At 40.7% G+C, this 26,323-nt stretch overlaps 1 protein-coding gene across 3 annotated transcripts in view; it reads right to left on the reverse strand.

Moving 5' to 3' along the window:
• Positions 1-1,797: 1,797 nt before the first annotated feature.
• The window catches only part of dock5 (dedicator of cytokinesis 5), a 39,287-nt gene continuing 14,761 nt past the window's right edge, over positions 1,798-26,323 (reverse strand). Inside the window, exons 11-51 of one of the 3 annotated variants that reach the window (XM_084946243.1) lie at positions 26,203-26,275; positions 23,940-24,082; positions 23,658-23,783; positions 23,402-23,526; positions 21,880-21,978; positions 21,579-21,651; positions 21,352-21,455; positions 20,913-21,093; positions 20,470-20,567; positions 20,299-20,388; positions 18,925-19,025; positions 18,659-18,793; positions 18,454-18,565; positions 17,964-18,034; positions 17,629-17,735; positions 17,355-17,491; positions 15,138-15,233; positions 14,836-14,934; positions 14,361-14,531; positions 14,149-14,249; positions 12,899-12,957; positions 12,493-12,647; positions 12,255-12,340; positions 11,710-11,866; positions 11,536-11,576; positions 11,365-11,455; positions 11,107-11,229; positions 10,688-10,777; positions 10,055-10,159; positions 9,632-9,773; positions 8,509-8,590; positions 8,313-8,397; positions 8,054-8,140; positions 7,759-7,935; positions 6,372-6,455; positions 6,153-6,290; positions 5,737-5,909; positions 5,438-5,561; positions 5,082-5,241; positions 4,764-4,882; positions 1,798-4,631 (exon numbers count right to left, since the gene is read on the reverse strand). In XM_084946243.1, coding sequence (XP_084802369.1) covers positions 4,530-4,631; positions 4,764-4,882; positions 5,082-5,241; positions 5,438-5,561; positions 5,737-5,909; positions 6,153-6,290; positions 6,372-6,455; positions 7,759-7,935; positions 8,054-8,140; positions 8,313-8,397; positions 8,509-8,590; positions 9,632-9,773; positions 10,055-10,159; positions 10,688-10,777; positions 11,107-11,229; positions 11,365-11,455; positions 11,536-11,576; positions 11,710-11,866; positions 12,255-12,340; positions 12,493-12,647; positions 12,899-12,957; positions 14,149-14,249; positions 14,361-14,531; positions 14,836-14,934; positions 15,138-15,233; positions 17,355-17,491; positions 17,629-17,735; positions 17,964-18,034; positions 18,454-18,565; positions 18,659-18,793; positions 18,925-19,025; positions 20,299-20,388; positions 20,470-20,567; positions 20,913-21,093; positions 21,352-21,455; positions 21,579-21,651; positions 21,880-21,978; positions 23,402-23,526; positions 23,658-23,783; positions 23,940-24,082; positions 26,203-26,275 — 4,622 coding nt within the window. In that variant the 3' untranslated portion in view covers positions 1,798-4,529. Of the gene's footprint in view, positions 4,632-4,763; positions 4,883-5,081; positions 5,242-5,437; positions 5,583-5,736; positions 5,910-6,152; positions 6,291-6,371; positions 6,456-7,758; positions 7,936-8,053; positions 8,141-8,312; positions 8,591-9,631; positions 9,774-10,054; positions 10,160-10,687; positions 10,778-11,106; positions 11,230-11,364; positions 11,456-11,535; positions 11,577-11,709; positions 11,867-12,254; positions 12,341-12,492; positions 12,648-12,898; positions 12,958-14,148; positions 14,250-14,360; positions 14,532-14,835; positions 14,935-15,137; positions 15,234-17,354; positions 17,492-17,628; positions 17,736-17,963; positions 18,035-18,453; positions 18,566-18,658; positions 18,794-18,924; positions 19,026-20,298; positions 20,389-20,469; positions 20,568-20,912; positions 21,094-21,351; positions 21,456-21,578; positions 21,652-21,879; positions 21,979-23,401; positions 23,527-23,657; positions 23,784-23,939; positions 24,083-26,202; positions 26,276-26,323 lie in introns of all 3 variants that reach the window. The other 2 variants (XM_084946241.1, XM_084946240.1) reach the window with 2 other exon arrangements.

The following is a 26,323-nucleotide window of genomic DNA, read 5'->3' on the forward strand; positions in this document are numbered from 1 at the left end:
GGCAAGTTAGGTTAAAGATGAGGCCAAGAACAGCTCAGTACAATAAAAGGAACCAAAAAATAAAAGGGCTAATATGGCTACAAATGGCCATTTCTTCAGTGATTAACTGAAAGAAATGGCTACAGTTGTAGCTGCTCAAACTGGACCCAGTCTTAAATACCATATGCACATACGGTAGACTAAAGCTGTTTTAATGATCACTTTTGGACTTTTTCCTTTGACAGTTAAAGCAATAAATAAATTAATACTTGTGTTTTTTAAAACTACACTGCATTTAGTGGAAGATAAAAAAAAAAAGATGCAAATTAAGACTTAAAAGACAAAAGGCAATAAATGCGATAATTATCATTTTAAATGAGTGAAATTATAACAAACAGGGGTGGCATGGTGGTGCAGTGGCTAGCACAGAAGGTGCTGGGTTTGAATCCAGGCTGGGACCTTTCCATATGGAGTTTACATGATCCCTCTCTGCAGGTACTCAATCTGCAGTCCAAACATATGCATGGGGTTGAGTTAACTGGTGATTCCTAAATTGGCCACAAGTGTGAATGTGTGTTAGCCCTGCAACAGATCGATGACCTGTTCCAGGGTGTACCCTGTGTCCTGCCCTGTGGATAAGCTCCAGCAACCCCAAATCAGATGGATGGATGAAAAATAAATATTCCACCTGGAACTTATATGTTGTCTACGAACTAAGGAGGACAGTATGTCTTATTTTGTATTCACAGCTTATTTCTGCTGACCCCAAGTGACCAAAAAAATCCTGCAGGTTGAATAATAAAATAAATTATTGAATTTTATATCGAATTTTCTACCGCAAATTAATTTATAATGACTTGTAAATATTCTGAAAAGCAGCCGCCGGAGCTTCTGCAGTAAGATCTAAATTAAAATACAGTGGACTGGACTAAAAGAATTAAAGTAGCAGAAATATCTAAGAGAAGTATCTCAGAATTGTACTTTAGTACTTTGTTATGTCTGATAAATGAAGTGTAAGAGTTTGCAACTATGTTCTGGAAAAAATGTTTCAAACTTCGACTGAGTGCTGTCTCAAGGAAATGGAAATTGTGTGAGTGACCTCAGACTGTGGAATGACTCAGACACTCCGATGTGCCACTGGCTTGTAAGTCAGGTGAGAGGAGACTGGAAAGACGTCTGCAACAGAAAGGAACAATGCTGTTGTGATTTCTGCCCTTGGAATTGTTACAGCATTAAGCCGTAAACCTGTTACACTATGAGGTTGTTTCCATGGAGATGTTCCCGAGTATCCAGCTAAAGTTGGCAGTTATTACGCTGCTTCCTTTGCATGAGTGAACATCCCTTTAAATGTCCACTGCCCATGAGACTTGAAGGGAGAAAGATACCCCCGCACCTCACTATCCAACAGGAAGGAAGAGGCCATTAACAATACAGATTAGCAACACCAGCACCATCCCACAATTCCTAGAAGAATTGCGTAAAGTCCTCCCTGCTTTCACACAAAAAGCCTCTCCAGCCTATGCACCAGTGAGCTAAAGTAAAGTATCGTTTACCTACACCAACTCTAATTGTGTTTGAAATGCATAGGTCACCACTTCTGTGTCTAGTTTGTTGATGTTTTGAGCTTGAGTGGGTAATTTTTTTCACGCCATCAACAGCATCCCGATAACTGTCTGTGTGAGTGCTGCGTTTCCACCGAGGGTACAGAGGGTAATCTGTATTCTGTATGGAGGCAAGATTGCAGCTAAAAGGCTTTTTTTTTTTTTTTTCTCAAATAATCATAGTCATCAAAAAAAGGGAAAAAATAGGGAGTCTGCAGGCATTTCAGAAACTGCTTTATTTCTGTTAAGTCAACAACAGCTTGTTCATAAAAAAGATCATCATATATCTCTTGAGGCATTGTTTGTATAAAACGTCTTTGATGCACGTTAAGGAATTTCCACTGTACAAAAGAAGTTAATCCCTTGTAAAAACAATGTAAATTTAATAAAACACTGGCAAATTAACAAAAGATTCAACTCTATCATTCTTAAAGCACTTTTACATGCAGAGATTTTGCACATACTGTTTCTTTTAGAACATTTTGACAGCGCACAGGAAAAAGTGTATATTGAAATCATACTAAAAATTACACTGCACTCAAAATAAACAATCTCTGTACACACTGGGTGTGCAAAACTAAGGAAATACTTAATTCAACGAATAGCAATAATTTACTTGAAAATTAATTGATAAAAAAGAAAATCTACCCACACCTGAAATATCAAACTAAAGTGAACTTCAGAGGTATTTATGCTTGTAGCACATAGCGTTTAGGGTTCTTTAAAGGACCAGTTAGAAAGTTTGGAAAATTTGCCTATTTACTCTCTTGACAAGAGAAAGAGACTATACCACTTACATCATTGTCTAAATGATGACTCCATAACCTACAGTTAGCTTAGCATTAGGACTGAAAACAGCTGCCGACTGGAAACAATTCAGATCTCATGATTTCCTCTGGGATTAATAAAATATCCTAATTTGTTCACAAAAGAGGGAAACGTTGTGTTTTACATGTGACAGAATGAGTATCTCTTGGCCAAGAGCAGTAACTTTCTGATCTTATTTCTAATTGCCACACAATGTCATCTTTAAACTAAAGGTTTCTTATAGTTTCGTGATTTGATTTATTAAGTGAGCTTTACAGATGACATGTGTATTTTTGTGTCTTCTATGTCTAATGCTAAGCTAAGCTAACCTTTTGGCTTAAATTCAAGCAACAACCTGGAAGTGCAAAAAAACACAGATCACCTGAAGCTGGCTCCAAAAGTGAGTCAGTCCCCATAGACTCTTGTGTAAAAATACCCAGAGATGAAGTGAATGTTTATAGCCAGGTACAATACTTGTTTTGGGATTGTATGTATCATTAGCTTCAGTCATGGTTCAAAGTTAAGGTCATTTGAACTGTTACAAAAATGAAACCAGCTGATCCAAGAAGAGTTGGCCAAAACTGAAACAAACAAATCTGTTTATGTCAGCTGATCTATTAGAATATAAGATCACCAAATGTTGCCATTAGTCTATATCTGCTGGGCACCAATGCAAACATGGACCTGCTGTTGCTGGGTTTTTTTTTTTTACTGGAATTTCCTGGAATAGTTTCATCTTATGGATGCAGCTTAGCTGATAACTTAGCACTACACTCAGTGGCCTAAATATGGTCACTTCCTGTTCCAGAAATGCAAGCTGTCATGAGTTTAGCTAAATTGGAGGCTTCAAAAATACAGAAATCACAAACCAATCAGTGATGTCATTTGTCTTTTATACACAGTCTGTGCTCCATGCTACATGCCCACTAAAAAGGTACAAGAGTGGCATCTATGATCTTGTCTCCTAACCAATGCAAATAAGCAGATTTTCCAAAACGTCCTTTCACTGAACCTCACCATCAACATGATATAGTTTAGTTTGGATGCACGGGTTACAGTATTCAGTTCATCATCAACATCAAAACAAACGCATAATCTGCAGCACATTCAATAATGCCATCCAGTGTCTTTGAAACATTGTGGTTTAGACACTATCAACAAACAATAACTACATTCTGTACATTGTTTTCCCTGCTCTCAATCAAGTTCGATATGAATCTAATGCAGCTTTTTACTGTTCAAATATGGAATGCTGGTAAACAGCTAGAGGGGAAATGAGTCATCCAGTGTCACTCTATAAGCACACACACTATTCAGCCACAACATTAAAACCACCAGCTCTGAGTAGGTTCCCCTCATGACACTCGGACACAGGCCACTGATAGGGGACCACGCAGAATGTCTTGTGCTGTCTGGCACTGGGACATCGGGAGCAGATCCTTTGTCCCCTGAGGGTTTGGTGCATTTTGTGGAAGCCTCATAGGACTGAAATCTGGGAAGTTTGGAGGCCAGGTCAATGCTTTGGGCTGTTTTGGATGCTTTCAAGTAGGTCCTGAGCAGTTTTTTGTGGTGTAGGAAAAGAGCCCATTGCTACCAGCTGCTTTTCCCATGGGTAGCTGTGCTTGGTCTGCAGCAGCTTTAGCAGGTGTTTATGGTTAAATTAACATCCACACGAAAGACCAAACTTCCCAGGACGATGCTGGATTATAATGAGATGATCAGTGTTCGTTTCTCCTGCGTGTGGTTTAAATGTTGTGGCTGATTAGTCTACAAATAAAATATAACATTACAACATTGATCATTCCTTGTTCACCACATTCGCTTTGTGTTAAGAAAAAAAAAGTATCTTTTCTAAAAAGAGAATTAAAACCTGTACCTGAAAATCATATATCCATTTTTTTGCACGTTAGTACCCTTATGACAGTCTTGTGACAGTAATCCCACACCTAAACTTCCTCGCAGCTTAACAACAAAATTAAAAGGACTGCTTGGAACTATAATCGACTTGCATCAGAAATATGCTTCCCATTGAAAATCTGATGGTCCTGCAATCTGTACCTTGCTGTGGGGTTTCCACTCTGCCACAAATGAAGCTATGTTTATAAATCACAGCCAAATCATAGAATTAGGGGGGTAATAATCTTACTGGGGGGGGTGCTCATAGGACGGGAACATTGACTTCCGTGCCTTTGGAGGCGGTGGAGGAGGCTTGCTCTCAATTTTCATTGGGAGCGGAGGCGAAAACTTCGGGGAAAAAGAGAAGAGTGCTCGTGTTAGGACTTCAAATAAAAATAAAAACGGAATATTTTAGCGTTTACATGACATTAAATATGTATTTGTAAGGGGGTGTGTGAGATTTTCTCTGAGCAGACGTACCTCTGTAGAAAACCCGGAGTTGTCAATCTCATGCGGGTGTTTCTTTGGTGGCATGGGTGGAGGAGTCCCTGGGGTGTCAGTGGTTCTGACATCATTGTCAGTGAGAAGTGATGAATAACCTACGACAGGAGAGAGGAAATAAAAGCTTTTCAGGCCACATGCATCAGTGAATATGAGGTGTGTGTGTGACCTGATTAGGGCTTCAGACAACGGAGCCATCCTGTTTCTGCGTATGTAAGGCATAACTTTAAGAGAAAATAAAACGATGACATGCAGTGTTTGACTTTTTTTTGGAGGGGGGGGGGGGGGATAACATACTGGAGCTGCGCGGTGTTTGCGGTGTGTGTGGAGAGGCAGGTAGAGGGCTGAGCGGGTTAGACAAGCTGAGCTGAGATGAAACACCCTGAAACAGGGAGAGGGTAAGCCGGCGGTCTCCCAGCTGTAAACTCTTGGGCCTCTGCTGCTTCTCTGGAGGAGTCTAGAATGAAAGTGGAAAACACAACAATGCAAAACCATTTAAGCACAACGGGACTGCTCCCGATTCACAGTTAAAACACTTGACACAATAACAACACGGCCTTTTTAAGTACCTTTGTTTAGTGCATGTTACAGGGGAATAAGAATAACAGAAGAAATATGAAGTGTGTAAACAGTTCTTGGGCATAAGGCCTTACCTCATCTCCATCTGACTGCCTCTCAAGGAGGTTCTGGGATTTGCTCACACTCCACTCCTTTCTGTTCTTTCTAGCAATCCTATTGTCTTCATCTGAGCGGGACAGAACAGACGCCCTGCGATCTCTGGGACGGGACAACAAGGAACTGTTTGTGAATGAAGCAGATATAGAATCAGATGCATAGACGGTGCACTTTTTTTTTCCAAACAAGGAAAACAAAAGTCATTTTAAAAGTAAGCAATGTCTAGACAGGATGGAAAGGTAGATAAAATAAGCAGCACAAGGATGCTGGGACTGACTCTTGGGAGGAAAGGCAGGAGGGCCCGTCTGAGGAAGCAGAGCCGCTGGAGAGGCCCGAGGAGGCGTTGGAGATGGTTGAGATAGTGGACATGCGACGCAGGGTGGAGGGCAGGATGTAGGGCATCACCACCGAGCCCACGCGACTCTTCTTCTGCTCGGTGAGAGAGCAGGGCTGGGACACACAAATGGGATTAAGCGTCACTGGGGGGAGAAGAGGAGATCTTGGCAGGGGAGGAGCACAATGACAGGCAAAACACGGGTCGCAATAGATTGGCTAAAGGAAGATTTATGGTCCTGCACTAATATAGTGTACACTCTGCTTTGAATGAGAACCATTTGATAGGAAGGCAAGAGGGCCAATAGCTTAAGTTGGCACCCTCTTACATTAAATTGAGTTTTTGAGCTGGCAACACACCAAAGTTATGACGCCATATTGCTTCTCCACTTTCTCCCGAAGGTCTTGGAAGCAAGTGACCAGGCGGTTATGCAAGGGTTTCAGCTGCTCCGTTGTCTTCTCCTCGTGGACACGAATTCCATCTGCCAGGAGGGGGATCTGGAGGGGGGAGAGGAGCACCTAAGTGTTACAGAAGGCTGCTGTCATGGATACCGTGGCAATGACAAGTGAAGGATTTACCTGCAGGGCGATGAGGCGTTTAAGTTCCTCAATGCGTTGACGGTCCTCTGGGTGCGCTTGGATGTAGGCGTTTGTGAAGAAAGCCTGCAGAGAATGGAACCAGAATGAAAATTGGGCAACTTGGGGGTTTTTTGTGTTGTTAAAGCATTGTCACTTAAAATACAGCTACTGGCTACATTGAATAGAGCTCCAAAGAGTGGCAAAGAGGCCACAGTGGTATACTTATGAATACAATCTTGTAGCTCATAACAAGCAACAGGCCAGCCAGAAGTTTTGAGTGGGGGAGAAAAAAAAAGGATTTAGAAATTATAATTCACCATTATTGTTTGGAGTTGAATGAATTATGTTTTATTAGAGGGCTTTGGCAGTAGTTGGTCGATTGAATGCTTTATATTCTGGCTCAAAAAAAAAGTTAAGAGCTGTGCAAGCGACATGAAACCAATTCAGCAAACAATGCAGTCTGCAAGGAGAAGCAGTGAGACACTGTTCTACTATAGTTTAATCGATGTAAAGGGTGGCTTCTAGTGTGCACTGTACATATTCAATTTGAAAAAGAAAAAAAGTAGCCTTTTTTCCCATTTGTACAATTTACATTGCTGTTGTCGCAGTAAATGATCAATTCATACAGCCTGCCAAACACTTGGCATGTCCACATGCAGTATTTCTACACCACCACCTACACCAGAAATACAAAAAACACAGGTGGATTCAAAAGATCATTTTTGGTATGAAGTTCTGTTCGCTGTCATCTGGGTCACGGATGACTTTGTTGTTCTTTGTTCTTTTTTTGTTATTTCCATCTACTGACTTCTCATTTGATGATGTGATATCAGGAATGCTCAAAAACACACAGAAATAATTACCCTTTCATGCAGAGATGAGCCTAACAATGAGAAGTATTGTAACAAGGTGAAATGCATCAAAATCCATGTTTTCTCAGAGGACAGTATGTTCTCTGTGATCTCTGTGTGCTCCATGAGCACTGCTGTTCCTTTAATTCAATCATCAGATTAGAGTTTGAATCTGTCCGTTACTTTAGTTAATGACCGTATAACTGCATTCACAGTACTGCACGAGCTGTTCTTTGAAATCCATGCCAAAAGTTACTATCCCTATACACACTAGTATAATTGAAACAAAAATGAGTGAATGTGTGTTGAGGACGTCTTTGTCGGGAATCAGCATTTCACTGTGAAGCGCGAGATGGTTTTTTTTATCTGCTTGTTGTCCAGAAACCATTTTTGTTTGCTTTGAGAACTTCCACAAAGCTTCCAGCCTAATAAAATGACCCAATTACAAAAAAAATCCCTTTTAAATTATTTGTCTGTTAAAAAAAAAGCAATCTGAAGAGAAAATGTCATATATTTATTTATTTTTTTTAAATGACCTTTTCGTAGTTGGAGAAGCCACCCATGACTGCGGGGTCAACTATGCCATTGAGCATCATGGACAGTGGGTTGACGGACAGTGAGCGATCACATGCTTGCTGTTGCACAAGGTTACTCAGCTTTTCGTTGGTTTTCTCCATGGTTTCTACGGCGTTTTTCAAAGGACTAATTTCCTCCTGCACATTAAAAAGACACACATTAAAAATAAAGTTTAGGACAAATTTTAGTGAACCAAACGATGCGACGTAAGAAAACACAGAGTGTGAGCGTCAAGGCTTAGTCCAGTGTTCTTACCATTGAGACAGATTTGACTTCAAACCATTTGAGAATCCCTGGGAAGCGATAGGCCGTAATATATGTTGTTCTCTCGATCCACATGGTCTATAGGGCAGAATAAATAACAATAAAATATAAAGGCTGACGTTTTCATGTCTTCATCAATCTTTGAGGTGCGGCATGTGCATACACAGGGTTTTTTTCTGCCTCCTTTTAATTTATGAGTGTATGCTTACATATGAGTCATTGCTTTAAAGTAAATTTAAAAAGTCCTAACCGCAAATTCATTGTCTGGGTCCTTTTCACCTTTCCTGAAGGGCCTGGAATACTGGAATTGGTCCACTTCATTGGTTCTGTAATAGCTGGAAAAGAACAGGGAAGGACAGCATTGAGTTAGCGCTTTGACCAGGGAACCATAAATCCCAGGATAGCCACGGGAAAATAAATCAGCCTTTAAGTGTTCTGTTACGCACTTTAATATCTGCTCTGGAACCCCCTTGTCTTTAAACTGCTTCGGCAAAGTGAGAACAGGCTTGACAGTAAAGCACTGGATGTCTGAAGTTCAGCTAAGGATAATACGAGGGACAATATGAAAAAGCAGAGACAACAAACACAAGTCAAATTCAGTGTGGTTTTAAGAGTTTCCTTAATTGGCAAATAAAAGCAAGTGCCTTCTTATTTTTTAAAATTGTACTCCTGAGGTAAGAAAAGAACTCTCACAGTGCTGGTGCTAACATACTCTCTTAGCATGCTAACATGTGCTAACTAGCCATGGACCAAAGCTAAAGCTAAAGCTTTAATGAAGGTATCAGACATAAACATTGGTTCTTACATCTGCATTGGTCTGTGAATCTTCAGCTAGACCTGCTTTGATCTTTTGGGGGGTTGAGGTTTTTTGTTACAGAAATACAGAATAGATACAGGGAGGCAAAAAATTGTTTGCACATTCACTCTCTTAGACAAGCTTTCGTAAAATAGTAAACTAGTTCTCCTTTTCTTTGGATTTTACTGCCTTTTGTTCTCTGTCACAACGATCCCACACTGCTTCACTAATATTGGGATATTGAGGCTGGGACTCTGAGGAGGCCAATCTATGAAGATTTTTGCACTTACTTAATTGATAGTTTATTTTAGATCATTTCCATGCTAAAAAATGATGCCGTTCCTGTTCTGATGAAACTTTTCTGCATTCATAATTTCATCAATGTTAACTAGATCCTCATAACCAAGGGCTGAAATCAAGCCCCACAATAATGGTTCATGAGTTAGGTGGCATTTTTTTATGCTTAAATAATTCATAGGTTAAGTAGCTTAACTAGCATTCCTCTGAAAAGGGTCAGATACAAGAACTGGACTGTAATGTGTGAAAAAGCAGCCAATTTCCAAAGAAAAAACTTTGAAAGACATCTATAAGGCCTGCAGAACTATGGCTGAAGACCACTTAAAAGAAAGGAAAAGAAAAGAGAAAAAGAAAATCACAAGGAAGTCTGGCTTCTTGGAAGCAAAATATGAAGAAATAAGGGGTGGGTCACAATACTCCATGTCCAAAAATGCTGACATATGAATTAAAAGCATTTTCTTATCATTAAAGGATACACTGTCCTGGGGAGTTGCTAATGTTTTCTTCGGGGGGTGCTGTGCTGGTCATCCGCACGGCATTTGGAAATCGAGAGAGCAGCTTTAAGCTGAAGTCCTCGAGCCACTCATACTCTTTGCCTCTGTAGATGAACATTTTATTCTGCAGCAGAAAGTGTAATTGTGTAACACATCAAATGAAAGCCAATAAGCAGCAAGAATTATGATCAACCTCATTTTCCATGATATACGAGAGGTGTGCATGTGTGATGCTGTATTCGTGCTGACATTCTCTCGTGTCATCAGAAAGCTAATAACCTTTATCGGCATTATTGCACATTGCCCCGAGACATTTTTCAAAAAGCCAGCTCACTGCATAAGCAACGGGTACATAAGGGTTTTTCCTAAGTCTCTATTTATTGAGATAGGTGTTCATTTTCTTACCCTGAGGAAGGACGGGAATCCAAGGCCATAATATCCAACAGCAAAATACTCTGGCTGCGGCCGCATCGCATGCATTATTTTCTCATAGAACTCGGCTTGTTTTTTCTGTAACACAAGCCAAACAAGATTGTAAATACAGTTCAAAGACAGTATTTTGAAATTAAACTAACAGCAGTTACAAAAATAAAACCATTTATAACAGTATTAAAAAAAAAAACAACAACACTGCAACAAAACTTTCATTATCTTTTACCTAATTTCAAGAAAAGACTTCTGAAGCACAAATATACAAAATGACTAACGCTGAGAGACTTTATAACTAGACTGCACATAATCAAATTAAACTCCACACTATCAGCAGACGCTGTCGGAGTGAAAATGAGCTCAGCAAAAGGTTACCGCACACACTCTCTTCTCCCCTTCCCAGAGAATCGGCTGCAGCCTCGAACAAGCTGGCACATAATTCTTGTCATCACGCTCATTTAAATTAGTATTAATGAGGCCATAAACAATGAGAGTCTGCACTTTATATCAGTTGTTTTCCCTATCTGTTTATGAAGGTGACTTTCTCTGAGGTTTCAGTAATCACAGTGCTTTATTTGCAGTACTCAATTCTAAAGCATCTCTTCTTACCAGTAGCTGGCTCAGCTCCATGAAGTCAAACATGTGGCTCTCGTGCATCTTGGCCAGCTGTTTGCCCAGCTCAATGGCCTTTTCCCACATCTGAGAAGACACATGCACCACTCGGTCATAAGAGGGACTACTGTAAACATAACACAAGGTATACTTCGCCATCTGGTTCCCCCTGCTGTTCTCGGTAAAAACCCCTACCTCACAGCTTCGGGGGATAACAGTTGATGCTTCATGCGCTAACTACTGAGAAGCCTAAACGCTGTCACAACTCAAGAGTCTTGTGGCTGGGTCTGTGTTTTTGTTGCTTTTGCAACTTCCTGAGAAGTTTGCCAATATTGACTTACAGAACAGACATTCTCTGGAGTGGTTTAAGCCTCATGCTAAGACAACAGCTCACATGTAGAGCAGCTAATAATCACCTTGCCCTTGTCCAAGTAACATATAATATCCTGGAAGAGCCTCTCTTTCAGCTCCTGCTGGGTCCACACATGCTCCCCGTCTCCCCGAGGTATCAGGTGAACTGCGCAAGGTTTGTCGGACCACTGCGTTAAAGCAAATAACCATAAATAAGCATTCAGTTCACCATTTAGAAGCACACTTGAAAAAGATTAAACAGCTCAGACTTTAAAAAAAGATCTCTCTGTCAAACAAAAAAAAGGCTTTGATGTGTCAGAGACCTCCAGTAATTCGGCATGCAGCAGCAGAGTATAGGCCGCCTCTGTGTAGTTCTCACAGTCCAGGTGCAAATCTCGCAGCTTGTACAAGTACCTGTTACAAGAGCACAGCGGTTAGACACAGCTCGCCCATTAGCCTGCAAACCAATAGCTTTACGTCTCAATCTAACACACCGAATGTAAATGTCCTCCCTCTTCTTCTCTTTGTAGAAATTCTGCAGGAAGGAAAAAAAGAGGGAAAATTTGATGCTTTTTCTTTAAACATTTTCTTTCAAGCTATTTGCACAGGTGATTGCTTTATATTGCAAATAGCGTTACACCTTTGGTTAATATAGGCAGAGGGCATACCAGCACATTGACGGTGCAGCTCATGCGGTGCTCGGGGCTCTCATCGTGTGTGATGGTGCGGTACGCCAGTAGATTCTCCAGCAGGCTGCTCAGCAGCAGAGCCAGCTCTTCTCCTGACTGGGACAGGTATCTGTGGCGTCTGCAGTGCTCCAATAATCTACACATACCCAACAAAACAAAAGTCATTTATAGACCACTCTTCAGTTGTAAAGGTAAATTTCTAGTTCATCACTTTGCTAAAACCCGACTTTCTTTCTGACAAACACAATAAAATTTGCTTTATTATTCCAGAATGGTACATTCTGTCCCTGAGAGACATCGCTTTATTAGACACTGCTTACAATTCTAACAGACTACCTCGCTCTTCTGGCTCCTTGAGAGCCGAATCAAAATACAATCAGAAAGGCCTTTGTATTCTTTTTTGAAGCAATCCTATGTGAATCCCTTTTTGAGAAAGAATCAATGTTTTTCATCAGTGCGGTGTACTCCTTAAACAGATTCGGGTAAAAGAAATCTTTGCTGTTTGATCTGCTCCTCTGGCTTACGTTTTCTCCAGCAGGACTTTGTACTGCTCATCCCCTCGGCCTCCCTCTACCTCTTGATCCAATTTTGTTATCAATTCATTTTCAAACTGCAAAGATGAAAAGAGAATTTAAAAAATAAATAAAGTAACCAAGGCCACCATCACACAAGCATCACAAATGTCATATTTAGCCAGGAGCAGCTTTCGCAGAATTCAAACAAAAACCACCAAAGTGGCGAACTTTTGAGGCAGATTTTCACCGTTTCAAACGTGTGTCCAGGGCTGAAGTTGTGCTCGCACTGCATCATATCAAAGAAGATTGGGATGGTGGCTTTCCTCAGTTCGGGCTCAGGCACTAATGTGACCTCCAGAATGGGTCCGACCATAGCTGGGATGAACTTCATTTTGTGGGGGCCTGAGGGACAACGAACATTATCACACAGAAACATCATAGTGTTATTTGAGGAGGCAATAAACCGCATCTTCATTCTCAACAAAGAGAGGACAAATCTAATAATGTGGCAAACAAAACAACAACAAAATATGAAGCCGGACAATAAAAAATATTGTCTTGTTATTCCCCTTGCATTACTTGCAGGGAATGAATACACAGTTCCACAAACTCTGTGATAACAGAAGCATTACCAGATGGTCCAGCACACTCACCGAGATTATACCACATATCTCTGATCTTAAATCCAATAGTCTTCCTCATGTCTCCGTATCTGCAGCAAAATTCAATCAAAGCGTTGTTAAAATATGCTCTACAACCACAACAAAAGTAGCCTAAGAGGTGTGCAAATGGGAAATGATGACAAAATGCAGTCATTTGCATATGATTTAAATCTTATATTTAACTGAAGAAAGGAGAACAATTATAATTATCAATAACAATAATTATCAGACCACATCCTACCTCGTAGTACCATATCACCCATATAGAGCAGCTCACTTGCTTCCTAGAGTATTTAAAAGTAAAATGGGAGGCAGAGCCTTCAGCTTTCAGCCACCTCTTCAACTTCCAGTTTGGATTCGGTAGATCATAAAGGGTCATCTGATTGCTGGACCTGTATTACTGTATGGTCTGTACAATGCAAAGCACCTTTAGGCCACTGTTGCTAATATTTGGCGCTATATCAATAAAATTGAATCAAAAACTCTCTTGTTCTTTTAGTTTGAGAAGCTGGCAGATAAGGACCTGTGAGGTATCTGTCCAACTCCTGTAGGTACTCTGGCTTCCCACTAAAACCAGTTTGTTTAAATGGAGCGGTACATACTGTTGAATTTCCAGGATACCCTTTATTTCTTAGAACTTGAGAACTTGAGAAGAACATTAGATTTCAATTTTTTTGGTCCATTTTAGCACTATAATTTGACCCGCAGAGCCTGATTCTCCACCCGCTCCACTAACCAAATTTACCACTTCTTTAATCAATGCAACAGCAGACGTAATAGAAACGGGGTTTTCAAATGATTAATCAGTCTTTTAATGTGATGAACTTGAGTTCGGTAGCACAATGTGCCACAGGAGAACAGAAGTAATGGTTGCTAATGAGGCCCAATGTATGCCTTTGTAGATACTCCATTAAAAAATTCATAAATGATTTATGATGAATTATTCCATTAATCATTATTTGCCATTTACAAGATTTCCAATCAATTTCAGGTTACATTAGAAGAAAACAAATGTGCTTTCAAAAATAAGGACTTTTCAAAACAAAAGTGATGCCAGTCTTTTTTTCTTGTATTGTGTATTAAAAATAAAAATGAAAACACATTTATTCTTCAGCATTTAATATGCTTTTCTTCCATATTTAGCCAATTATAAAACGCACTATTTTTGTTTACATTCTACACAACGCACAATCTGTTTGTTATTTTTAATAACCTGTCTGATGAATAGTAAATGGTCTCACTTGTTCAGTATCTTGTTTCGTTTTTCTTGAGAGAAGGACTCCAGCTGCAGCGTCTTGTGAGTGAGAAACGCCACGGTCAAATGAAAGTAGTTATTCCACAGCTGCGAGGGGAAGCAGGGTTTTCAAATATTAATACCATAATTAACCGATTTCGAGTTTGTGTTTAATAAAGAATGTAACCTCTACTGAAGCAGGAGGAGGACGAGACTAACCTGGAGTTCAAAATGTGCCTTGTCCAGGAAAAACTTGTTAAGGACGTCCGAGTACTGGTTAATGGCCCTGAGGAAGACTCCCATCTGCACCAGGTTCATGACCATCCAGTCAGCGGGGAAGACATTTCCCATGAGGTCTTTAAACATGATGAATGTCTCCATGAGGAAGTCCTTGGGTCAAAAGTACAATAAAATCATTACTGCATGGGTTTACTCTCCAGCCCTTTAAAGAAATATAATAAAACCTGCAAAAAATTCACAGCACTGCAACTACATGTCAGTCAGGCATAATGGTCCCACGGCTTAATTAAGGCCCACGGACATCCTCATCATGTGTGCTTAATCCACTGCATGAAATGTCTAGAATCAATATTCTCTTAAGGAGCAGTAAGTGGCCTGGGTGGTTTAAAGCCCATTATTGATGAGATGCTTCAGGACAAGCTGTAGCCAAGAGGGGAGGAACCAAGACACTTACAGTGATATCCTGTCTCGTCTTGAAGGTGCTGATGTAGTGGGAGTAATGCATGTCGTCCATTTGTTTGAGGATCGCCGTCATGCAGGCGAGATAGTGACCCTGCCACAAGAGAGAGACAGTCAAATATCTTTAAAGTTTTAAAAAAAGACACTTTCAGCACATATTTTACATATTCAGCTATATATATATATATATATATATATATATAGCCATTGTTCATGTCAGTGCCATTAATATTAAAACCAATGCTGACAATGTGGTTGTCAAGGACACATTTCAGCTGTAATATGAGCGTGTCTTACAATGAGAGGAGATGATCGGTCCATGCTGATGACAGTGCGATTAACCCTGCGAAGAAGCCTCTCCATTATCAGCTGAACGTGCCCCCTGGTTGGACCCTGCGCAGACAGAACAGCTTCAGGCACCGTTACCAGCGACGTAGATGTGCTGTCACAGACTGACAGAATCCCTTTTTGTTAAACTGTTAACAGGGGCGCTTTCATTATTTTTGAAATACTCAGCTTTGACAGTGTCGTCCCCGTGGAGATTTTAGTCATATTAGAGTAAAAATTCAAGAGAAAAAATTGTGGTCGTCCATTTTTTCCCCCCATTTCTGACTAACAAGTAGTTGTAATAATAATGATGGATTGGATTTATATAGCGCTTTTCAAGGCACCCAAAGCGCTTTACAATGCCACTATTCATTCACTCTCGCATTCACACACTGGTGGAGGCAAGCTATGGTTGTAGCCACAGCTGCCCTGGGGCAGACTGACAGAAGCGAGGCTGCCATATCGCACCATCGGCCCCTCTGGCCAACACCAGTAGGCAGTAGGGTAAAGTGTCTTGCCCAAGGACACAACGACCAGGACAGAGAGCCCGGGGATCGAACCGGCGACCTAGTTGTGGCAACTAACTGCTCCTCAGGTGGTTGAGAGTGCAACAACCTCAACCTCTGTGTGACCTCTGGTTTCCTGGTGGAATCTGTCTCCAAACCATCGCGGCCTGATTCGTGCTGACTGCAATCACTCTCAGACAAACTGGCGAAGGCTTGTAAATAATAGCAGACTGCTGCCAGCACGTTCCAGCTAATCACAGTCATTCTGTTCCAATGAGCTCAGAGTTGGAACTCAACTCAACTGGTTGCCATCGGGTTGTATTCTGGTTATAATCCTTTATAAAAGAGAGGCTACGTCATTTTGCAGTTGAATTGCTGTCCTGCAGCAATTATGTCCCTGTTTGTGGGGGAATGTCTGAAATCCTGTTACAAATCCACGTGGTTCTGGCTGGATTATGAATATGAATAGTTATAGTACATTTTGTGTACATGCAGAAGGCTCCAGATTTGCGATTTTTACCAGATTGCATGAAATTGACCCCATTCAGTTGCAAACTAAATTAATCAGGATTCATTTATGCTTTCTGGCAATGGAAAGAAAACTTAGAAACAATTCAAAAATACAAACAAATGTGTACAACCTATAAGAGACTGCCAGCTCTAAGGTTTTTAGCGTTTTACTGGATTCAGCTCTAAATTTACTGACACCACGTTGTCAGCTTGGCTACATTTTTGACCACAAAGCTGAATGTAAACTCAGCAGCAGTTTGCATATCACCAAGTTACACACGAAGCCTGCTCTCTCATCTAAACAGTAAAAAGATACCGCAGTGGGATTTGTTGAATTTATTGCTTTCTACTTTATTACTCTGTCATGCTTGTGCTGAATCATCCTTTGACATAGCTCTATTTTTGGAACTCGTGAATATGGGCAGGTCGCTGGTCTGTTGTGGTCTGCTGTTTTTCTTTAGGTATAAAATAAAAGGATGAAATAATTTAATGTGCAGCAAATATTTTTCATATTTATTAACGTTAGAAGGTAGGCTTCACACTAGTAAATGTAGGTTTGTGGATTATCCAGACAACCTATGTGGGAAGTGATGTGACTGCCATTTTTCTTCTCACTGGAGCATCAAAGAAGGAAATTCCATTCATCTCCGGTATAATAGGGTGGAGGGGGGGGGGGGGGGAGTCACTAGAGAGCAATATTTCAAAACCTAGGCAAGTAAAAGTCAAACTGGGATAACTAGATGTTCCACTTAACCATCCATCCATCCATTTTGAACAGCTTATCTTGGATAAGCACAACAGTGGCAGCAGGGTAAGCAGAGCAGCCAAGACATTCCTATCCTTAACTACATCCTCCAGCTTCTCCAGAGGATCGCAGACTCCTCCAGGTTAGATGAGATCTATAATCCCTCCAGCATGCTATGGGTCTGCCTAAGGCTTTTTTTCCCCAGTTAAAAGTACAAAGATAAAATCTAAAAATAGGCTCAATTCACCCCAACTGGCTCCTTGTGATGGTAAAGAGTAGCAGTTTTTCTTTGTGATCCCCATGGATACCTAAGCTCTTTAACCGCTCTCTGTGGATAAATTGAATTTTGGCAGCTCGTATCGACCACCTCATTTCTGACGAGATAATTCCTACGGTAATTTGGACGTGAACCAGTAATTGCCTCACCACGTCTTTGCGGTCCAGGTTGTCCAGCACTGTGCTGAGCAGCTGGACGCAGGCCTCGTAGTCTGGTTTAGTCGAGTGGTCGTCCAGCTGCCCACTCAGCTGATCGGTAACAAGCGGCAGAAGCACATCTCGACACTCTAAGGGAACATGGCACATTTCCCGTTAATGGATCTAACCTAATAAACTTGTAAGCAAGTGTAAAAGTTGTTTTTCCTCTTTCATCTCATACGAAATGTCATCACGGGCTTTTTTTTTGAGCCTCAAGGACTCCTACCTGGCTGCCTGAAAAGGTCACTCTCCACCATTTTACACATGCAACCAAGCTTCTGACGCACGAGCTGAGAGTCGGGAATGCTCTCGATGAACTTCGCGAGGAGAACGCTGAAAGAAAAAGAGGCAAAAGAGCAGCTGTGACAATTTTAATGCTATTCACATTTCACATCCAGTAATTATAGTCACAGAGGACTAATGAGCGGCACACACGACGGGTTGATTTTACTGCAGCAAGAATTGAGGAAAAACGCCTCCTTTGCTCAGAAGTAAATATGACAATTTTCACGTAGACAGGCAATTATCATTTCCCGCTGTGCAAACTCTCTGGAGAGTTACCTGAGCTCCACAGGATCAAAAACAGTCTGGATGTCATTAATGATGCTGGGGAGGTATTTCAATATAGCCCCCTGAAAAAAAGAAAAAAAAAAGAAAAAAGAAAAGAATCAGGTCTCATCAGGCTGAAGACGATTTTTATTCTCTAGTCAAACAAGCTTTTTAACTGAGCTTTTTCCTCACCTCACCGAGCCCGCCAGCAAAGAGCTCACATTATTTTGCAGTTAATTTGTACAGCTTCCTCCATAACTTGTGTACAACAGTGTAACACATTTTTCACAGCTGGATTGCTGCAGTTATTGAACAGCAGCAGCAGAAAAATAAAGACCAAAAACCAAAATAATATCTTCATAAAGTCTGACCAGCTGCATTTTAGTTCCATTGTAAAGCTAGACAAATGGCTTTTTGGTTAAAAATAAATAAATAAATACAATTATAAAATGCTTCCACGTGATATATTTAGTTCCTAAACACACAAACACCTTCAATGTACCTTTATCTTTACTCCCTCATCCAGCGGTCTGTCCATGAGAGAGTTGAAAGAGAGGAAGAGGGTGCGGATGGAGTTGAAGAAAGCGTCTCCGTCCTCGCTGTTCCCATAGAACCTGCGGTAAAAACACCACCATTAAAACACAAGAAGTCACCCTCCGAATGATGGAAATGCTGAGTGGATTCTTGTGTTGCAGTGCTTCTCATACCTGAGATAGAGGACTCGGGACTGTACAATAAACCTGAACAGGTACTTGAGAGCTTTGAGTGCGGCATAGAGTCTCTCAGTCAGGCCGGGCTCTTCAGCATGGCCCACATAGTAGTTAAGCACCCCGGTTAGCTTCCTGAGAAAGTGAATCAGTTAGACATTAAGGTCTAAGGGGGTAATTATGGTGTGGGAGGAGAAGAAGAGCTGAAAGAATTAAGAATAAACAGCACAAGCTATTAAAAGTATAAATATAGAACGGGGACTCACACGTAAGCCAAGGTGGCGCTGAAGTGCTTGTTGATGTAGGTTTCCAAGACGGGGTTAAAGTGCTGGAATTTGATGTCGCCAATAAGAGTAATTATAAATACCTGGATAAAAGCAAAAGGAACAAGGAGGAAATAAAACTAAAGTCTGTGCAGATTAAAACAGTTCATAAAGGTTATCATTTTATGTAAATGAAAAGTTGTTCACTCCTCTAACGTTATAGAAAGGCTGTATGAAGTAGGCGCTAATGCAAACAGAGCATCACACAGTCACTACTTCACACGAAGTGCCAGGTTTTGGTAAAAAAGTACTAGTTCAAACAATCGGAAAAACATCAAGAGGCAAATGCGCTCAAAGCTGCTATGAAAGGCCATATTTCATAAAGTCTGCCATCACAGACAAGAGGGAGGCATGATATGATTTAAATATAGAGATGACAACACACATTTTCATACAGTGTGTCCTAGAAGGCATTCACAGCGTTCCACTTAGCTGTTTGCACGAGAAGTGCCAGATTCAGTTATGTTACAAACGGAAGAAAACAGAGAGACGAGAAAGTTTTAACCCCGATTACTCTGTCACCATCGCACAGCCTGGGTGTGAAAGTCAGATTGCTGCTTTCAGGAGTCATAGTAATAATAAACAGTGGGATCTTGCCAATCTTGGCATAAAAAAAGAAAGTGCGTGTGTGTTTGCGGGGGTATCAATCATCTCACAAGCAGTTCTGATGGACTACGCTGGGGCATTAAACGTGTTCAAAAGCCAAAAACACTGGGTGGCTTTTAAGAAGCAGGCACAGCAACTGCATTTATCATCAAGGCTGGTGATCGCAGCAACTTTCGCCCAATTTTTGTAAATTTCAGAATGAATTTAAATTTGGGAAGAAAAAAAAAAAAGTCTAAACTTGTAAAATCAGTTCAGTTTTATTATTAGGACTCATTTTCATCCCTGTGAACTGATTCAGCCTGAGGGAACCCAAACTGAAACTCAACAGTAGGAATTAACACATACTGACACTGGCTGCTGTTGCATGTAAACTTTTTTTTTTTTTGTCAGCTGTCTTTGATGTGTTTTGATCAGCTGACTGAAAATGGGCATATATACTGTACAGTTTGTTCACTGCAACAACAACAGTGCCTGTCATTGGGTAGCCAGAGGACATTGACAGGAAGAGCTCAGCAAGACACTAATCAGGTTAAATCATTTACATTTGATTTGTTGTTTAATCTGATGGGATTATGAAAAGGTTTATTCCACACCTCTGCAATTAAGCAATGGGTTGATCCCAATTATGGAGTGTTTTAATTGTGTTTGGGCTTTTAAACTGATGAGAATCCTAATATCAGGCTATATGCAATTGTAGCTCCTGTGACTAACCAAGGCATTAAACACCGGAGTGTCAAAGGTGTCCTTTTCTGAGGTTTCCATCATGATGTTGAACAGGGCATCGAGAGTGTCCTGGAGGAACTGTGGATTAAACAAAAACCTGTTACAATAATGCCATTAAATACAGTGTTCTAAAACACTCTAGATAATTTTTGTGCATACTTTAACTATCTCGCTTCCTTCCACCTCCATGAGTCTTTGCAAAATCTGGTCAAGATCCTCAGTGTTAGACCTCCAGTTCAAAAGGCCGAGTAGATCCACTAAAGGAGAAAGGGGAGAAAACAAATGAACACACAAAAAGCAGCAGGAGCAACGTCTCCTCTGTTGCCACATCACTTAATGTAATCCACATTAAAAGGCAGAAATTTCAGCATAAATTGAATCAGAAATGCATCAGACAGCATCAACACATCAGCAAAATATTGGCAACACGGATCACTTTAATTAATTTCAAAGCCATCAGCGGGGAGGTCAAATGACAGTATGCTTAGCTATCCATCAACAAAGCTGTTTCATTTCTTAAAACACCACTTGTGACAGGACATCTTTTCATTATGACAGGCTGGAAGGGTGGCAGAAAAAATAAGAGATGAGCCAGATGGTACCATTCTGAGTGAGTTTAGTGGAGCAGGTGAGTGTGGCAAGCTGGAAGCTGTCCTTAGTCACAGGAATGACTCCTGAATGGTGGAACGGCTTTCCCGTTTGCTTCTCCTTCTCCTCCACTTCCGCCCAGGTTGCTGGCAAGGTGAGATAAACCTTTGCATCCTCTGCTTTTTTCACGTCAACCTAGGAAAAGTCAGAAACTAGGGAATGAATCATGAGGTTTCACTGATCAATGGAAATCTAATTTCATATTTATTGACTCTGGAGAGATTCATGAATAATCCATCTACCCATTGTCAGCTATTCAAGACAGGCTTTTTGCATAATTAGATAAAAGCAATAAACATTCTCTTGCTTATCTTAAAAGCTCATTGAATTACCTTTAACACAGCATAAATATGTGAAAAGCATCCTGTCCTATACATCATTCCGCAACAATACCTTATAGACGATAAGATCGTGTCTGCCATCTCTCAGCGTGGTTCCGTCTCCTCTCATAAGCCGGACGAAGGCCATGCCAAAGGGCTTCTCTGACTTGTCCCTAGCTGAAGGGCACACAGGAGCATAAAAACGGGAACTCATCCAAAAACACTCACACTAGCTGTGTTTAACATGGTGGCAGCATTACACGTGGGTGTTTGTCATACAAATAAGGCACAGTCACTCACAGTCCTGGGAGGATCTGTGTCTAAACATCACCCTCAAGTGGCAGCGGCACACGTCTTCAATGGGAATCGTCACCTTGCAAGGACAAGGAAAAAAAGGTACTGGAATTAGGAAATGTGCTAATACAGGATTATACATATGGAACAAATGCAGTTGGGAGATTTACATATAGCGCATTCAACCAATGCAGTCCCTACTGATTATTGTATAAATTGAGCCACAGCAAATCCATTTTGAAAAGAAATCTCATTAGATAACATGACAGCACAGAGCTGCTCATGTGGGTGCTTGCTGTGAGCTTACCTTCGCTGTTTCATTCCAACAAGGCTGCTTCACCTGGTAGTAAATGACAGACTTGTACTCCGTTATGCCATCATAACCGGCTCCAGGGAATATGGCTTTCTAAAGACATTAAAGGAAGAGATTAGTTTACATGACAGGAACATCTTCAATGTTCTTTCTGCTGTTTTCAATTGTCTCTAACTTTTTTCTTTTTTGGTTAAAGTACAGCCAAGCACATAAATTGCTACATGTAATCAATACAGAGTTACAAAATGTCAGTTATCAGTTAGATAATGATGCAGCAATACGGATGGTCTCCCGCCAAAGGATTTTAAGAAACAATTTAGCTTGAATAATTTGGTAGATCCCTCCTTCACATCATCCACTGCCGCTTATCTGAGTTTGGGTCATAGTCGAAGCCCCAACTTCCCTCACCCAAGCCACCTCTTCCAGCTCATCTCAAGGCACACAGAGTTGTTTCCAATCCAGCTGAGAGATATAATTTCTCTGTTGAGTCCTAGCTCTGCCCTGGGGCCTCCTCCTATTAGGACTTGCCCGAAACTAGTTGGTTTCCAAGAGGCATCCTAATCAGATGCCTGATCCACCTCAACTGGCTCCTTTCAATGTCAAGGAGCAGCAGTTCTACTCCAAGTCCCTCTCAAATGACTGAACTCTAACCCTATCACTTCAGGGAGAACCCTGCCACCCTTTGAAGCAAACTCATTTATCTGCAACCTAATTTTTTCAGTCACTACCCAGAGCTCATGACCAGAGGTGAGGGTAGGAACTTAGATTGGCCAATAAGTCGTCTGCTTTGCTTTAACAACAGATTATTACAATGTCTGCTTCACTGAGGACGTGGCGCCAATCTGTTTGTCAATCTCATGCTACACTCTCCCATCACTTTTGAACAAGACGGCAAGCGACTCAAATCCTCCATTTGGGGTAGTAATTCATCCTGGTCTAGGAGTGAGCACTCCACCCTATTTTGAGTGGCCTCAGACTTTGAAGGTGTTGATTCTCATTCCAACAGTTCCACACTTTGCTGCTAGTTATGAAGTTATCATGGATATCATTGGATTGGAAAGACAAGTCTCATTCTGGAGACACTCATATGGATCTTATAAACTGGCAGGTATTTATTAAACCAATGGGAAGAATTCTGCAAATAGCTGGAAGCAACAAAGCAAGCTTCAACTCCAAATTATGTTTTACAAAATCCACAATAGGGCATATTTATTGGTGAATCTCATCAATAATCTCTAACAGAGAGGTATGGGGCAACTTGAGTAAGTGAACTGTGCTTTCCAGTTTTTATAGACTAGTGTTTACTAAACAGAAAAAAAACAGAACTTCTGATTGTTGATAAGTGAAATAGAACACTTTTCTATCTTTAGGGCTGTCCACAACCACGGCCCCATGTATACTGTCACAATTATATGACTTATATAAAGATGCCATTCAGTAAGCTGCATTAAACTCAAATGAAATTACATTTTTTTAAGTACATTTTTTTTTAATGTCATTCACTGGTCTATTTTACCTCCATGGGATTGCCTTCATCATCGTGCACACTCAGTATGACCTCTACATTTTTGGGGGTCTTCTTTTTACCACGGTCAAATTCTCCTTGTAGCAAGGTTACATAAATATCATTCCTTACGTTTCCTGGACAAGGGATAAAAGACGATCAGAAGGTTGTGTTGAGAAATTTTAAAAAAGCCCCTCACAGCTTCGTGAGCAATTAAAATGAGCATGACCGTCGTGAGAACTGCCCATCAACAAAGGCTTTCATTCACCAGGGAGGATGATTTCTGGAAAGCCCATTTTCCTGACGATAGCGGTGCTGCGGTCCACAAAGTGGGGGTAGTCTTTCCTGACTTGGGCAAGGTCCCCTGGGAGAAGCTTCATGGTCACAAACAGCCCTGCCAGCAAACATGTAAAGAAATTCAATGAGGCAGACTGCACCTTGCAGACCCCTGACACATCAATTATTTTCCTCAAAGCAAAAAAAAAGGTCAATTTAGAGCAACCCTCTAAAATCACAGGGGAACACACTGTCTGTGAGCACTTCATTTTACCCTGGCCTTTGTGATTGACCTCCCGCGTGGCAATGACTTTGTTGAAGACAGCTGTGAGGGGCTCATTCTCTCCTATGACTCGAGAAGGGATGCGCGGAGACATGATGAGCTGCCTCTGACGGATGTAGGTTTCCATAGCTATCCTGAGAGGGAAATATAGAGGTGACAATACAATGAAAGTAAAAAATTTAAAAAAAGAATCAACTGCCAGCATCTTTGACAGGTGACAAACAAATGGACGGAAGAGCTGCGAAGGCACTGTGAGGCTTTCTGGAGTTTTTGACAACACGCACCATCTCTCCCAGATCCCTGCTGCTCTGCTCGAGTGACTACAGCAGAGAAAATTTGCTTAAAATACTAACACTACTCTAACCTTTAATAAGACAAACACCAATGTGTATAAATTTGAAATCTCTTTATAGATTTCCAAAAAAAAGAATCGATCAGTTTTGATCTTTAAAGTACTTTAAAGCACTTGACCACATTTTTAGTTTACAGTTACACTACTATGGAAGTACTCAGTGAGGTTAGCCAAACATCTTTGTATCAGAAAACAGAATCACACAGTGCCGATGCTGTAATTATACAGAAGGGAATAATCACAAAACTCTATTGTAGTGGTTTAGTAACAAGGAACAAGGAAAGCAGAAACATGTCAGCTAAGGTTTCACTGTCAGGTTTCTGTGTGCTGCAAAAGCATATATCACATTAAATCAATGAAATGTTGTGTTTTTACTCTTCTACAATGTTGGATTAGCTTTCAGTTCTCCAACACCATGCTATGGCTAGTCTGCTCTACCTGTGACTGCAGGTTAACACAGCAGATCGGGGTGTTAATCAAGGGCCAAAATAGGCCCAGCAAAAGGTCCCAGCTGGCCCACTGGATGGCTTTTTAAGGTGTAAAATTAGCAGAGAAAGAAAATCAATGGTTTTTTTTGTTTTTTTGGAGGGGTTACTTTATTTTGCACCACAAAGCATGGTGTTGCAGGCTGTTAAGGACGAGTCGCATCACGAGAGCTGTTGTCCAAACCATTAATTTAATCTGAGACAGAGGTCTGAATCATCATCACTTTTACAGCCTTCTTACCGACAAAGACATCACCCAAGGCTTTTACATAATGATATTAGACTAAGACAGTTAAGCCGACACACTGTGCTGACAGCAAACTGAATGTAGAAAAACTGAGACGTGTTGTTGCAACTGCATGTTTCTTGCAGCATCTCATGCTGTTTTGTAAATGGAAAGTTTATTAAATATGAACGTTTATGTATCTATGAACTTTTTTTTATATGTTAGGTTATTATTTAGTTATTCTACTTCACCAGACCAGCTCAGATTAAACTGGGCGATGTGTGTCCCAAGATGTAAGGTGAACTCTAGAGTTTGCTACAGACAGCTTGCCAAAACTGGTGATCTCAATCGGTTCCATCTCACAGCCTTTCACCACGTTCAATGCTCAGGAGAAAAATGTAACAGTGTCTCGTTGTAGTTATTTATTTTTTTTTATCTTGTGTTCAATTAAAAAATTACTTACCCTGGTCTATTCATATTTACCTAATTGTTCGTACAGTGCCAAAACATTTACTCTGTTAATGAAATGAAAAAAAAAAAAAATCATTAACCTGTCAAGGCTGGAAAGCTTAAAACGCTCAGCGGTGCAATCTTTCCTTTGTATATGTCCAAACAAAAACTAATATTTATCTGAAGGCTTGCATATTTCCTGTCAGATACAAAGCACATAGGGCCAAAGTCTTTCAAGGTAAGAAGGATGCCACGAATTGAAAATTTAAATCAGTATTTTTTTTTTGGCCTCTACCTTCTCAAAAAGACAGAGTGATCTGTTCTAGAGTGAAAAGAAAAGAAAAACTGAGGTTAAAACTTGGTAAAATTTGTACAGAAGCCAGAAATGAGTCGAGATATTTTTGGCTCTCTTCCATCTACGATCCCTGTGAACATATGACTGTCATTGTTTATCTCCCCCCTCCCCCTCCAGTTTGTAGGTGCCCTAAAAACATGATCTTGAAGCTTCTCTTTCATTTAGAACTGCAAAAAGTGTTTTGTCCTTGAAATACAGTGTAGGAAAAGTCGAACTGCAGCCTTGGAAAAAAGAAAAAAAAGCAAACGTAATAGAACACAGTTGGCAGTAAGTATAACTCGAGAGCTATTCATGTTCTTATGAATTATTTGTGCTCAATTGAGTTGCGTTACAAAACAAGACCGAGCCTGTAAACAGCAGAAATATGACAACATTAGAGGACTCACTGCTGAAAGGGGATGAAATGCTGTTTGTCCTCGTCATCTATTTTGCCGTGGGCAATGTCTGTTATGTCCATCACTGCAATGACAAACACATTGACACATTCACAGTAAGGCTGCAGACTGA

The sequence above is a fragment of the Perissodus microlepis genome, chromosome 12, assembly GCF_051167445.1.
Source record: "Perissodus microlepis isolate ML-2025 ecotype Zambia chromosome 12, ASM5116744v1, whole genome shotgun sequence".
NCBI classification, from domain to species: Eukaryota; Metazoa; Chordata; class Actinopteri; order Cichliformes; family Cichlidae; genus Perissodus; species Perissodus microlepis.